The following is a 16,752-nucleotide window of genomic DNA, read 5'->3' as shown; positions in this document are numbered from 1 at the left end:
CCTGCTAGTACAGTGTCTAGACAGGCCCAGCCCCGCTAGTACAGTGTCTAGACAGGCCCAGCCCCGCTAGTACAGTGTCTAGACAGGCCCAGCCCCGCTAGTACAGTATCTAGACAGGCCCAGCCCCGCTAGTACAGTGTCTAGACAGGCCCAGCTCTCACCTTTCCTTTCCTCAGTTCATTGTAGACGTCTTTGTACTGTTGGAACTTCTCCAGCTCAGCTTTGACCAGAACCTGTCTGATGTGCATCACCTCTTCTACTGTTAGAGCCAGACACTCTACAGGGTAGCAGAAGTCCTCCTGAAATAACACACACACACACCACGTTGTGTTATTAAACCCCCACCAGGATATTACTCCCAGGGAGCACAGAGCATGCCCAGACTGATGACAAACAGAAGTGAACAACACAGCAGTTCTGAGGACATATTAACACCCAGTGAGTCATGTAGTCAGTTGGTGTACAAAGTCTAAAATATGTTCCCAAACAGTGTTAGTTTTAAGACTAAAAGTTGTATTAGGTGATCATTGATGACGTAATTGGGTGCATTCCAGGTCGTCATTTTTGCAGTCTGGGGTCCAATAATCTCGGAATATTGTTATATTATACATCAATGTGGTGACGACCTGGAACGCATCCCAAAGTTAGAGTGGAATAACACATCCATGACATACCACCTTAGCACCACTGCTGGGGACAGGGTTTTCCACCTGACAGGAAATAGAACAGCCCAGTATTACTGACAGGACAACTACTGACTCCTCCTCCTCCTCAGTATTACCGACAGGACCACTACCGAAAGGACCACTACCGACTCCTCAGTATTACCGACAGGACCACTACCGACTCCTCAGTATTTCCGACAGGACCACTACCGACTCCTCAGTATTACCGACAGGACCACTACCGACTCCTCACTATTACCGACAGGACCACTACCGACTCCTCACTATTACCGACAGGACCACTACCGACTCCTCACTATTACCGACAGGACCACTACAGACTCCTCAGTATTACCGACAGGACCACTACCGACTCCTCAGTATTACCGACAGGACCACTACCGACTCCTCAGTATTACCGACAGGACCACTACCGACTCCTCAGTATTACCGACAGGACCACTACCGACTCCTCAGTATTACCGACAGGACCACTACCGACTCCTCAGTATTACCGACAGGACCACTACCGACTCCTCAGTATTACCGACAGGACCACTACCGAAGCCTCCTGCACAGTATTACCGACAGGACCACTACCGAAGCCTCCTGCACAGTATTACCGACAGGACCACTACCGAAGCCTCCTGCACAGTATTACCGACAGGACCACTACCGAAGCCTCCTGCACAGTATTACCGACAGGACCACTACCGAAGCCTCAGTATTACCGACAGGACCACTACCGACTCCTCAGTATTACCGACAGGACCACTACCGACTCCTCAGTATTACCGACAGGACCACTACCGACTCCTCAGTATTACCGACAGGACCACTACCGACTCCTCAGTATTACCGACAGGACCACTACCGACTCCTCAGTATTACCGACAGGACCACTACCGACAGCACCACTACCGACTCCTCAGTATTACCGACAGGACCACTACCGACTCCTTCTCCTCAGTATTACCGACAGGACCACTACCGACTCCTCAGTATTACCGACAGGACCACTACCGACTCCTCAGTATTACCGACAGGACCACTACCGACTCCTCAGTATTACCGACAGGACCACTACCGACTCCTCAGTATTACCGACAGGACCACTACCGACTCCTCAGTATTACCGACAGGACCACTACCGACTCCTCAGTATTACCGACAGGACCACTACCGACTCCTCAGTATTACCGACAGGACCACTACCGACTCCTCAGTATTACCGACAGGACCACTACCGACTCCTCAGTATTACCGACAGGACCACAACCGACTCCTCAGTATTACCGACAGGACCACTACCGACTCCTCAGTATTACCGACAGGACCACTACCGACTCCTCAGTATTACCGACAGGACCACTACCGACTCCTCAGTATTACCGACAGGACCACTACCGAAGCCTCAGTATTACCGACAGGACCACTACCGACTCCTCAGTATTACAGACAGGACCACTACCGACTCCTCAGTATTACCGACAGGACCACTACCGACAGGACCACTACCGACTCCTCAGTATTACCGACAGGACCACTACCGACTCCTCGGTATTACCGACAGGACCACTACAGACTCCTCAGTATTACCGACAGGACCACTACCGACTCCTCTGTATTACCGACAGGACCACTACCGACTCCTCTGTATTACCGACAGGACCACTACCGACTCCTCAGTATTACCGACAGGACCACTACCGACTCCTCAGTATTACCGACAGGACCACTACCGACTCCTCAGTATTACCGACAGGACCACTACAGACTCCTCGGTATTACCGACAGGACCACTACCGACTCCTCAGTATTACCGACAGGACCACTACCGACTCCTCCTCCTCCTCCTCAGTATTACCGATAGGACCACTACCGACTCCTCAGTATTACCGACAGGACCACTAACGACTCCTCCTCCTCCTCAGTATTACCGACAGGACCACTACCGATTCCTCAGTATTACCGACAGGACCACTACCGACTCCTCCTCCTCAGTATTACCGACAGGGCCACTAACGACTCCTCCTCAGTACTACCGACAGGACCACTACCGACTCTTCCTCAGTATTACCGACAGGACCACTACCGACTCCTCCTCCTCCTCCTCAGTATTACCGATAGGACCACTACCGACTCCTCAGTATTACCGACAGGACCACTACCGACTCCTCAGTATTACCGACAGGACCACTACCGACTCCTCAGTATTACCGACAGGACCACTACCGACTCCTTCTCCTCAGTATTACCGACAGGACCACTACCGACTCCTCCTCCTCAGTATTACCGACAGGACCACTACCGACTTCTCAGTATTACTGACAGGACCACTACCGACTCCTCAGTATTACTGACAGGACCACTACCGACTTCTCAGTATTACCGACAGGACCACTACCGACTCTTCCTCAGTATTACCGACAGGACCACTACCGACTCTTCCTCAGTATTACCGACAGGACCACTACCGACTCTTCCTCAGTATTACCGACAGGACCACTACCGACTCCTCCTCCTCCTCCTCAGTATTACCGACAGGACCACTACCGACTCCTCAGTATTACCGACAGGACCACTACCGACTCCTCCTCCTCCTCCTCCTCCTCAGTATTACCGACAGGACCACTACCGACTCCTCCGTATTACCGAAAGGACCACTACCGACAGGACCACTACCGACTCCTCAGTATTACCGACAGGACCACTACCGACTCCTCAGTACTACCGACAGGACCACTACCGACTCCTCCTCCTCCTCCTCCTCCTCCTCAGTATTACCGACAGGACCACTACCGACTCCTCAGTATTACCGACAGGACCACTACCGACTCCTACTCCTCCGTATTACCGAAAGGACCACTACCGACAGCACCACTACCGACTCCTCAGTATTACCGACAGGACCACTACCGACAGGACCACTACCGACAGGACCACTACCGACTCCTCAGTATTACCGACAGGACCACTACCGACTCCTCAGTATTACCGACAGGACCACTACAGACTCCTCAGTATTACCGACAGGACCACTACAGACTCCTCAGTATTACCGACAGGACCACTACCGACTCCTCAGTATTACCGACAGGACCACTACAGACTCCTCAGTATTACCGACAGGACCACTACCGACTCCTCAGTATTACCGACAGGACCACTACCGACTCCTCAGTATTACCGACAGGACCACTACCGACTCCTCAGTATTACCGACAGGACCACTACCGACTCCTCAGTATTACCGACAGGACCACTACCGACAGCACCACTACCGACTCCTCAGTATTACCGACAGGACCACTACCGACTCCTTCTCCTCAGTATTACCGACAGGACCACTACCGACAGGACCACTACCGACTCCTCAGTATTACTGACAGGACCACTACCGACTCCTCAGTATTACCGACAGGACCACTACCGACTCCTCAGTATTACCGACAGGACCACTACCGACAGGACCACTACCGACTCCTCAGTATTACTGACAGGACCACTACCGACTCCTCAGTATTACCGACAGGACCACTACCGACTCTTCCTCAGTATTACCGACAGGACCACTACCGACTCTTCCTCAGTATTACCGACAGGACCACTACCGACTCCTCAGTATTACCGACAGGACCTCTACAGACACCTCAGTACTACAGACAGGACCACTAACGACTCCTCCTCCTCCTCAGTATTACCGACAGGACCACTACCGATTCCTCAGTATTACCGACAGGACCACTACCGACTCCTCCTCCTCAGTATTACCGACAGGGCCACTAACGACTCCTCCTCAGTACTACCGACAGGACCACTACCGACTCTTCCTCAGTATTACCGACAGGACCACTACCGACTCCTCCTCCTCCTCCTCAGTATTACCGATAGGACCACTACCGACTCCTCAGTATTACCGACAGGACCACTACCGACTCCTCAGTATTACCGACAGGACCACTACCGACTCCTCAGTATTACCGACAGGACCACTACCGACTCCTTCTCCTCAGTATTACCGACAGGACCACTACCGACTCCTCCTCCTCAGTATTACCGACAGGACCACTACCGACTCCTCAGTATTACTGACAGGACCACTACCGACTCCTCAGTATTACTGACAGGACCACTACCGACTTCTCAGTATTACCGACAGGACCACTACCGACTCTTCCTCAGTATTACCGACAGGACCACTAACGACTCTTCCTCAGTATTACCGACAGGACCACTACCGACTCTTCCTCAGTATTACCGACAGGACCACTACCGACTCTTCCTCAGTACTACCGACAGGACCACTACCGACTCCTCCTCCTCCTCCTCCTCCTCAGTATTACCGACAGGACCACTACCGACTCCTCAGTATTACCGACAGGACCACTACCGACTCCTACTCCTCCGTATTACCGAAAGGACCACTACCGACAGCACCACTACCGACTCCTCAGTATTACCGACAGGACCACTACCGACAGGACCACTACCGACAGGACCACTACCGACTCCTCAGTATTACCGACAGGACCACTACCGACTCCTCAGTATTACCGACAGGACCACTACAGACTCCTCAGTATTACCGACAGGACCACTACAGACTCCTCAGTATTACCGACAGGACCACTACCGACTCCTCAGTATTACCGACAGGACCACTACAGACTCCTCAGTATTACCGACAGGACCACTACCGACTCCTCAGTATTACCGACAGGACCACTACCAACTCCTCAGTATTACCGACAGGACCACTACCGACTCCTCAGTATTACCGACAGGACCACTACCGACTCCTCAGTATTACCGACAGGACCACTACCGACAGCACCACTACCGACTCCTCAGTATTACCGACAGGACCACTACCGACTCCTTCTCCTCAGTATTACCGACAGGACCACTACCGACAGGACCACTACCGACTCCTCAGTATTACTGACAGGACCACTACCGACTCCTCAGTATTACCGACAGGACCACTACCGACTCCTCAGTATTACCGACAGGACCACTACCGACAGGACCACTACCGACTCCTCAGTATTACTGACAGGACCACTACCGACTCCTCAGTATTACCGACAGGACCACTACCGACTCTTCCTCAGTATTACCGACAGGACCACTACCGACTCTTCCTCAGTATTACCGACAGGACCACTACCGACTCTTCCTCAGTATTACCGACAGGACCACTACCGACTCCTCCTCCTCCTCCTCAGTATTTCCGACAGGACCACTACCGACTCCTCAGTATTACCGACAGGACCACTACCGACTCCTCCTCCTCCTCCTCAGTATTACCGACAGGACCACTACCGACTCCTCAGTATTACCGACAGGACCACTACCGACTCCTCCTCCTCCTCCTCAGTATTACCGACAGGACCACTACCGACTCCTCAGTATTACCGACAGGACCACTACCGACTCCTCAGTATTACCGACAGGACCACTACCGACTCCTCAGTATTACCGACAGGACCACTACCGACTCCTCAGTACTACCGACAGGACCACTACCGACTCCTCCTCCTCCTCCTCAGTATTACCGACAGGACCAATACCGACTCCTCAGTATTACCGACAGGACCACTACCGACTCCTACTCCTCCGTATTACCGAAAGGACCACTACCGACAGCACCACTACCGACTCCTCAGTATTACCGACAGGACCACTACCGACAGGACCACTACCGACTCCTCAGTATTACCGACAGGACCACTACCGACTCCTCAGTATTACCGACAGGACCACTACAGACTCCTCAGTATTACCGACAGGACCACTAACGACTCCTCAGTATTACCGACAGGACCACTACCGACTCCTCAGTATTACCGACAGGACCACTACCGACTCCTCAGTATTACCGACAGGACCACTACCGACTCCTCAGTATTACCGACAGGACCACTACCGACTCCTCAGTATTACCGACAGGACCACTACCGACAGCACCACTACCGACTCCTCAGTATTACCGACAGGACCACTACCGACTCCTTCTCCTCAGTATTACCGACAGGACCACTACCGACAGGACCACTACCGACTCCTCAGTATTACTGACAGGACCACTACCGACTCCTCAGTATTACCGACAGGACCACTACCGACTCCTCAGTATTACCGACAGGACCACTACCGACAGGACCACTACCGACTCCTCAGTATTACTGACAGGACCACTACCGACTCCTCAGTATTACCGACAGGACCACTACCGACTCTTCCTCAGTATTACCGACAGGACCACTACCGACTCTTCCTCAGTATTACCGACAGGACCACTACCGACTCTTCCTCAGTATTACCGACAGGACCACTACCGACTCCTCCTCCTCCTCCTCAGTATTTCCGACAGGACCACTACCGACTCCTCAGTATTACCGACAGGACCACTACCGACTCCTCCTCCTCCTCCTCAGTATTACCGACAGGACCACTACCGACTCCTCAGTATTACCGACAGGACCACTACCGACTCCTCCTCCTCCTCCTCAGTATTACCGACAGGACCACTACCGACTCCTCAGTATTACCGACAGGACCACTACCGACTCCTCCTCCTCCTCCTCAGTATTACCGACAGGACCACTACCGACTCCTCAGTATTACCGACAGGACCACTACCGACTCCTCAGTACTACCGACAGGACCACTACCGACTCCTCCTCCTCCTCCTCAGTATTACCGACAGGACCAATACCGACTCCTCAGTATTACCGACAGGACCACTACCGACTCCTACTCCTCCGTATTACCGAAAGGACCACTACCGACAGCACCACTACCGACTCCTCAGTATTACCGACAGGACCACTACCGACAGGACCACTACCGACTCCTCAGTATTACCGACAGGACCACTACCGACTCCTCAGTATTACCGACAGGACCACTACAGACTCCTCAGTATTACCGACAGGACCACTAACGACTCCTCAGTATTACCGACAGGACCACTACCGACTCCTCAGTATTACCGACAGGACCACTACCGACTCCTCAGTATTACCGACAGGACCACTACCGACTCCTCAGTATTACCGACAGGACCACTACCGACTCCTCAGTATTACCGACAGGACCACTACCGACAGCACCACTACCGACTCCTCAGTATTACCGACAGGACCACTACCGACTCCTCAGTATTACCGACAGGACCACTACCGACAGGACCACTACCGACTCCTCAGTATTACTGACAGGACCACTACCGACTCCTCAGTATTACCGACAGGACCACTACCGACTCCTCAGTATTACCGACAGGACCTCTACAGACACCTCAGTACTACAGACAGGACCACTAACGACTCCTCCTCCTCCTCAGTATTACTGAAAGGACCACTACCGATTCCTCAGTATTACCGACAGGACCACTACCGACAGGACCACTACCGACTCCTCAGCATTACCGACAGGACCACTACCGACTCCTCCTCCTCAGTATTACCGACAGGACCACTACCGACTCCTCCTCCTCCTCCTCAGTATTACCGATAGGACCACTACCGACTCCTCAGTATTACCGACAGGACCACTACCGACTCCTCAGTATTACCGACAGGACCACTACCGACAGGACCACTACCGACTCCTCAGTATTACTGACAGGACCACTACCGACTCCTCAGTATTACCGACAGGACCACTACCGACTCTTCCTCAGTATTACCGACAGGACCACTACCGACTCTTCCTCAGTATTACCGACAGGACCACTACCGACTCTTCCTCAGTATTACCGACAGGACCACTACCGACTCCTCCTCCTCCTCCTCAGTATTACCGACAGGACCACTACCGACTCCTCAGTATTACCGACAGGACCACTACCGACTCCTCCTCCTCCTCCTCAGTATTACCGACAGGACCACTACCGACTCCTCAGTATTACCGACAGGACCACTACCGACTCCTCCTCCTCCTCCTCAGTATTACCGACAGGACCACTAGCGACTCCTCAGTATTACCGACAGGACCACTACCGACTCCTACTCCTCCGTATTACCGAAAGGACCACTACCGACAGGACCACTACCGACTCCTCAGTATTACCGACAGGACCACTACCGACTCCTCAGTACTACCGACAGGACCACTACCGACTCCTCCTCCTCCTCCTCAGTATTACCGACAGGACCAATACCGACTCCTCAGTATTACCGACAGGACCACTACCGACTCCTACTCCTCCGTATTACCGAAAGGACCACTACCGACAGCACCACTACCGACTCCTCAGTATTACCGACAGGACCACTACCGACAGGACCACTACCGACTCCTCAGTATTACCGACAGGACCACTACCGACTCCTCAGTATTACCGACAGGACCACTACAGACTCCTCAGTATTTACCGACAGGACCACTAACGACTCCTCAGTATTACCGACAGGACCACTACCGACTCCTCAGTATTACCGACAGGACCACTACCGACTCCTCAGTATTACCGACAGGACCACTACCGACTCCTCAGTATTACCGACAGGACCACTACCGACTCCTCAGTATTACCGACAGGACCACTACCGACAGCACCACTACCGACTCCTCAGTATTACCGACAGGACCACTACCGACTCCTTCTCCTCAGTACTACCGACAGGACCACTACCGACAGGACCACTACCGACTCCTCAGTATTACTGACAGGACCACTACCGACTCCTCAGTATTACCGACAGGACCACTACCGACTCCTCAGTATTACCGACAGGACCTCTACAGACACCTCAGTACTACAGACAGGACCACTAACGACTCCTCCTCCTCCTCAGTATTACTGAAAGGACCACTACCGATTCCTCAGTATTACCGACAGGACCACTACCGACAGGACCACTACCGACTCCTCAGCATTACCGACAGGACCACTACCGACTCCTCCTCCTCAGTATTACCGACAGGACCACTACCGACTCCTCCTCCTCCTCCTCAGTATTACCGATAGGACCACTACCGACTCCTCAGTATTACCGACAGGACCACTACCGACTCCTCAGTATTACCGACAGGACCACTACCGACTCCTCAGTATTACCGACAGGACCACTACCGACTCCTCAGTATTACCGACAGGACCACTACCGACTCCTCAGTATTACCGACAGGACCACTACCGACTCCTCAGTATTACCGACAGGACCACTACCGACTCCTCAGTATTACCGACAGGACCACTACCGACTCCTCAGTATTACCGACAGGACCACTACCGACTCCTCAGTATTACCGACAGGACCACTACCGACTCCTCAGTATTACCGACAGGACCACTACCGACTCCTCAGTATTACCGACAGGACCACTACCGACTCCTCAGTATTACCGACAGGACCACTACCGACTCCTCAGTATTACCGACAGGACCACTACCGACAGCACCACTACATACTCCTCAGTATTACCGAAAGGACCACTACCGACTCCTTCTCCTCAGTATTACCGACAGGACCACTACAGACAGGACCACTACCGACTCCTCAGTATTACTGACAGGACCACTACCGACTCCTCAGTATTACTGACAGGACCACTACCGACTCCTCAGTATTACCGACAGGACCACTACCGACTCCTCAGTATTACCGACAGGACCACTACCGACTCCTCCTCCTCCTCCTCAGTATTACCGACAGGACCACTACCGACTCCTCAGTATTACCGACAGGACCACTACCGACTCCTACTCCTCCGTATTACCGAAAGGACCACTACCGACAGGACCACTACCGACTCCTCAGTATTACCGACAGGACCACTACCGACTCCTCAGTACTACCGACAGGACCACTACCGACTCCTCCTCCTCCTCCTCAGTATTACCGACAGGACCAATACCGACTCCTCAGTATTACCGACAGGACCACTACCGACTCCTACTCCTCCGTATTACCGAAAGGACCACTACCGACAGCACCACTACCGACTCCTCAGTATTACCGACAGGACCACTACCGACAGGACCACTACCGACTCCTCAGTATTACCGACAGGACCACTACCGACTCCTCAGTATTACCGACAGGACCACTACAGACTCCTCAGTATTACCGACAGGACCACTAACGACTCCTCAGTATTACCGACAGGACCACTACCGACTCCTCAGTATTACCGACAGGACCACTACCGACTCCTCAGTATTACCGACAGGACCACTACCGACTCCTCAGTATTACCGACAGGACCACTACCGACTCCTCAGTATTACCGACAGGACCACTACCGACAGCACCACTACCGACTCCTCAGTATTACCGACAGGACCACTACCGACTCCTCAGTATTACCGACAGGACCACTACCGACAGGACCACTACCGACTCCTCAGTATTACTGACAGGACCACTACCGACTCCTCAGTATTACCGACAGGACCACTACCGACTCCTCAGTATTACCGACAGGACCTCTACAGACAACTCAGTACTACAGACAGGACCACTAACGACTCCTCCTCCTCCTCAGTATTACTGAAAGGACCACTACCGATTCCTCAGTATTACCGACAGGACCACTACCGACAGGACCACTACCGACTCCTCAGCATTACCGACAGGACCACTACCGACTCCTCCTCCTCAGTATTACCGACAGGACCACTACCGACTCCTCTACCTAGGACCACTACCGACTCCTCAGTATTACCGACAGGACCACTACCGACTCCTCAGTACCGACAGGACCACTACCGACAGGACCACTACCGACTCCTCAGTATTACGACAGGACCACTACCGACTCCTCCTCTACCGACAGGACCACTCTCTTCCTCAGTATTACCGACAGGACCACTACCGACTCTTCCTCAGTATTACCGACAGGACCACTACCGACAGTATTACCGACAGGACCACTACCGACTACCGACAGGACCACTACCGACTCCTCAGTATTACCGACAGGACCACTACCGACTCCTCCTCCTCCTCCTCAGTATTACCGACAGGACCACTACCGACTCCTCAGTATTACCGACAGGACCACTACCGACTCCTACTCCTCCGTATTACCGAAAGGACCACTACCGACAGGACCACTACCGACTCCTCAGTATTACCGACAGGACCACTACCGACTCCTCAGTACTACCGACAGGACCACTACCGACTCCTCCTCCTCCTCCTCAGTATTACCGACAGGACCAATACCGACTCCTCAGTATTACCGACAGGACCACTACCGACTCCTACTCCTCCGTATTACCGAAAGGACCACTACCGACAGCACCACTACCGACTCCTCAGTATTACCGACAGGACCACTACCGACAGGACCACTACCGACTCCTCAGTATTACCGACAGGACCACTACCGACTCCTCAGTATTACCGACAGGACCACTACAGACTCCTCAGTATTACCGACAGGACCACTAACGACTCCTCAGTATTACCGACAGGACCACTACCGACTCCTCAGTATTACCGACAGGACCACTACCGACTCCTCAGTATTACCGACAGGACCACTACCGACTCCTCAGTATTACCGACAGGACCACTACCGACTCCTCAGTATTACCGACAGGACCACTACCGACAGCACCACTACCGACTCCTCAGTATTACCGACAGGACCACTACCGACTCCTTCTCCTCAGTACTACCGACAGGACCACTACCGACAGGACCACTACCGACTCCTCAGTATTACTGACAGGACCACTACCGACTCCTCAGTATTACCGACAGGACCACTACCGACTCCTCAGTATTACCGACAGGACCTCTACAGACACCTCAGTACTACAGACAGGACCACTAACGACTCCTCCTCCTCCTCAGTATTACTGAAAGGACCACTACCGATTCCTCAGTATTACCGACAGGACCACTACCGACAGGACCACTACCGACTCCTCAGCATTACCGACAGGACCACTACCGACTCCTCCTCCTCAGTATTACCGACAGGACCACTACCGACTCCTCCTCCTCCTCCTCAGTATTACCGATAGGACCACTACCGACTCCTCAGTATTACCGACAGGACCACTACCGACTCCTCAGTATTACCGACAGGACCACTACCGACTCCTCAGTATTACCGACAGGACCACTACCGACTCCTCAGTATTACCGACAGGACCACTACCGACTCCTCAGTATTACCGACAGGACCACTACCGACTCCTCAGTATTACCGACAGGACCACTACCGACTCCTCAGTATTACCGACAGGACCACTACCGACTCCTCAGTATTACCGACAGGACCACTACCGACTCCTCAGTATTACCGACAGGACCACTACCGACAGCACCACTACATACTCCTCAGTATTACCGACAGGACCACTACCGACTCCTTCTCCTCAGTATTACCGACAGGACCACTACAGACAGGACCACTACCGACTCCTCAGTATTACTGACAGGACCACTACCGACTCCTCAGTATTACTGACAGGACCACTACCGACTCCTCAGTATTACCGACAGGACCACTACCGACTCCTCAGTATTACCGACAGGACCACTACCGACTCCTCAGTATTACCGACAGGACCACTACAGACACCTCAGTACTACAGACAGGACCACTACCGACTCCTCCTCCTCCTCAGTATTACCAACAGGACCACTACCGATTCCTCAGTATTACCGACAGGACCACTACAGACAGGACCACTACCGACTCCTCAGTATTACTGACAGGACCACTACCGACTCCTCAGTATTACTGACAGGACCACTACCGACTCCTCAGTATTACCGACAGGACCACTACCGACTCCTCAGTATTACCGACAGGACCACTACCGACTCCTCAGTATTACCGACAGGACCACTACAGACACCTCAGTACTACAGACAGGACCACTACCGACTCCTCCTCCTCCTCAGTATTACCGACAGGACCACTACCGATTCCTCAGTATTACCGACAGGACCACTACCGACAGGACCACTACCGACTCCTCAGCATTACCGACAGGACCACTACCGACTCCTCCTCCTCAGTATTACCGACAGGACCACTCCGACAGGACCACTACCGACTCCTCAGTATTACTGACAGGACCACTACCGACTCCTCAGTATTACCGACAGGACCACTACCGACTCCTCAGTATTACCGACAGGACCACTACCGACTCTTCCTCAGTATTACCGACAGGACCACTACCGACTCCTCCTCCTCCTCCTCAGTATTACCGACAGGACCACTACCGACGCCTCAGTATTACCGACAGGACCACTACCGACTCCTACTCCTCCGTATTACCGAAAGGACCACTACCGACAGGACCAATACCGACTCCTCAGTATTACCGACAGGACCACTACCGACTCCTCAGTACTACGGACAGGACCACTACCGACGCCTCAGTACTACAGACAGGACCACTACCGACAGGACCACTACCGACTCCTCCTCCTCCTCCTCAGTATTACCGACAGGACCACTACCGACTCCTCCTCCTCCTCCTCCTCAGTATTACCGACAGGACCACTACCGACTCCTCAGTATTACCGACAGGACCACTACCGACTCTTCCTCAGTATTACCGACAGGACCACTACCGACTCCTCCTCCTCCTCCTCAGTATTACCGACAGGACCACTACCGACGCCTCAGTATTACCGACAGGACCACTACCGACTCCTACTCCTCCGTATTACCGAAAGGACCACTACCGACAGGACCAATACCGACTCCTCAGTATTACCGACAGGACCACTACCGACTCCTCAGTACTACGGACAGGACCACTACCGACGCCTCAGTACTACAGACAGGACCACTACCGACAGGACCACTACCGACTCCTCCTCCTCCTCCTCAGTATTACCGACAGGACCACTACCCGACAGGACCACTACCGACTCCTCCACCTCCTCCTCCTCAGTATTACCGACAGGACCACTACCGACTCCTCAGTATTACCGACAGGACCACTACCGAATTCTACTCCTCCGTATTACCGAAAGGACCACTACCGACAGGACCACTACCGACTCCTCAGTATTACCGACAGGACCACTACCGACTCCTCAGTACTACCGACAGGACCACTACCGACGCCTCAGTACTACAGACAGGACCACTACCGACAAGACCACTACCGACTCCTCAGTATTACCGACAGGACCACTACCGACTCCTCAGTATTACCGACAGGACCACTACCGACAAGACCACTACCGACTCCTCAGTATTACCGACAGGACCACTACCGACTCCTCAGTATTACCGACAGGACCACTACCGACTCCTCAGTATTACCGACAGGACCACTACCGACTCCTCAGTATTACCGACAGGACCACTACCGACAGGACCACTACCGACTCCTCAGTATTACCGACAGGACCACTACCGACTCCTCAGTATTACCGACAGGACCACTACCGACTCCTCAGTATTACCGACAGGACCACTACCGACTCCTCAGTATTACCGACAGGACCACTACCGAAGCCTCCTGCACAGTATTACCGACAGGACCACTTCCAAAGCCTCCTGCACAGTATTACCGACAGGACCACTTCCAAAGCCTCCTGCACAGTATTACCGACAGGACCACTTCCAAAGCCTCCTGCACAGTATTACCGACAGGACCACTTCCAAAGCCTCCTGCACAGTATTACCGACAGGACCACTTCCAAAGCCTCCTGCACAGTATTACCGACAGGACCACTACCGACTCCTCAGTATTACCGACAGGACCACTACCGACTCCTCAGTATTACCGACAGGACCACTACCGACTCCTCAGTATTACCGACAGGACCACTACCGACTCCTCAGTATTACCGACAGGACCACTACCGACTCCTCAGTATTACCGACAGGACCACTACAAACTCCTCAGTATTACCGACAGGACCACTACCGACTCCTCAGTATTACCGACAGGACCACTACCGACTCCTCAGTATTACCGACAGGACCACTACCGACTCCTCAGTATTACCGACAGGACCACTACCGACTCCTCAGTATTACCGACAGGACCACTACCGACTCCTCAGTATTACCGACAGGACCACTACCGACTCCTCAGTATTACCGACAGGACCACTACCGACTCCTCAGTATTACCGACAGGACCACTACCGACTCCTCAGTATTACCGACAGGACCACTACCGACTCCTCAGTATTACCGACAGGACCACTACCGACTCCTCAGTATTACCGACAGGACCACTACCGACTCCTCAGTATTACCGACAGGACCACTACCGACTCCTCAGTATTACCGACAGGACCACTACCGACTCCTCAGTATTACCGACAGGACCACTACCGAATCCTCAGTATTACCGACAGGACCACTACCGAATCCTCAGTATTACCGACAGGACCACTACCGAATCCTCAGTATTACCGACAGGACCACTACCGACTCCTCCGTATTACCGAAAGGACCACTACCGACAGGACCACTACCGACTCCTCAGTATTACCGACAGGACCACTACCGACTCCTCAGTACTACGGACAGGACCACTACCGACGCCTCAGTACTACAGACAGGACCACTACCGACAGGACCACTACCGACTCCTCCTCCTCCTCCTCCTCAGTATTACCGACAGGACCACTACCGACTCCTCCTCCTCCTCAGTATTACCGACAGGACCACTACCGACTCCTCAGTATTACCGACAGGACCACTACCGACTTCTACTCCTCCGTATTACCGAAAGGACCACTACCGACAGGACCACTACCGACTCCTCAGTATTACCGACAGGACCACTACAGACTCCTCAGTACTACCGACAGGACCACTACCGACGCCTCAGTACTACAGACAGGACCACTACCGACAAGACCACTACCGAATCCTCAGTATTACCGACAGGACCACTACCGACTCCTCAGTATTACCGACAGGACCACTACCGACAAGACCACTACCGACTCCTCAGTATTACCGACAGGACCACTACCGACTACTCAGTATTACCGACAGGACCACTACCGACTCCTCAGTATTACCGACAGGACCACTACCGACTCCTCAGTATTACCGACAGGACCACTACCGACTCCTCAGTATTACCGACAGGACCACTACCGACTCCTCAGTATTA

At 53.2% G+C, this 16,752-nt stretch overlaps 1 protein-coding gene across 1 annotated transcript in view; it reads right to left on the bottom strand.

Moving 5' to 3' along the window:
* Window positions 1–16,752, bottom strand: part of LOC139392283 (protein spire homolog 1-like) — a 238,181-nt gene that overhangs the window by 10,684 nt on the left and 210,745 nt on the right. The window contains exons 13-14 of the mRNA XM_071140153.1: window positions 675–710; window positions 162–299 (exon numbers count right to left, since the gene is read on the bottom strand). Coding sequence (XP_070996254.1) covers window positions 162–299; window positions 675–710 — 174 coding nt within the window. The remainder of the gene's footprint in view (window positions 1–161; window positions 300–674; window positions 711–16,752) is intronic.

Source organism: Oncorhynchus clarkii, chromosome 32 (genome assembly GCF_045791955.1).
Source record: "Oncorhynchus clarkii lewisi isolate Uvic-CL-2024 chromosome 32, UVic_Ocla_1.0, whole genome shotgun sequence".
NCBI classification, from domain to species: Eukaryota; Metazoa; Chordata; class Actinopteri; order Salmoniformes; family Salmonidae; genus Oncorhynchus; species Oncorhynchus clarkii.
The sequence above is the reverse complement of the archived record's forward strand: the minus strand, read 5'-3'. Positions and strand labels throughout refer to the sequence as shown.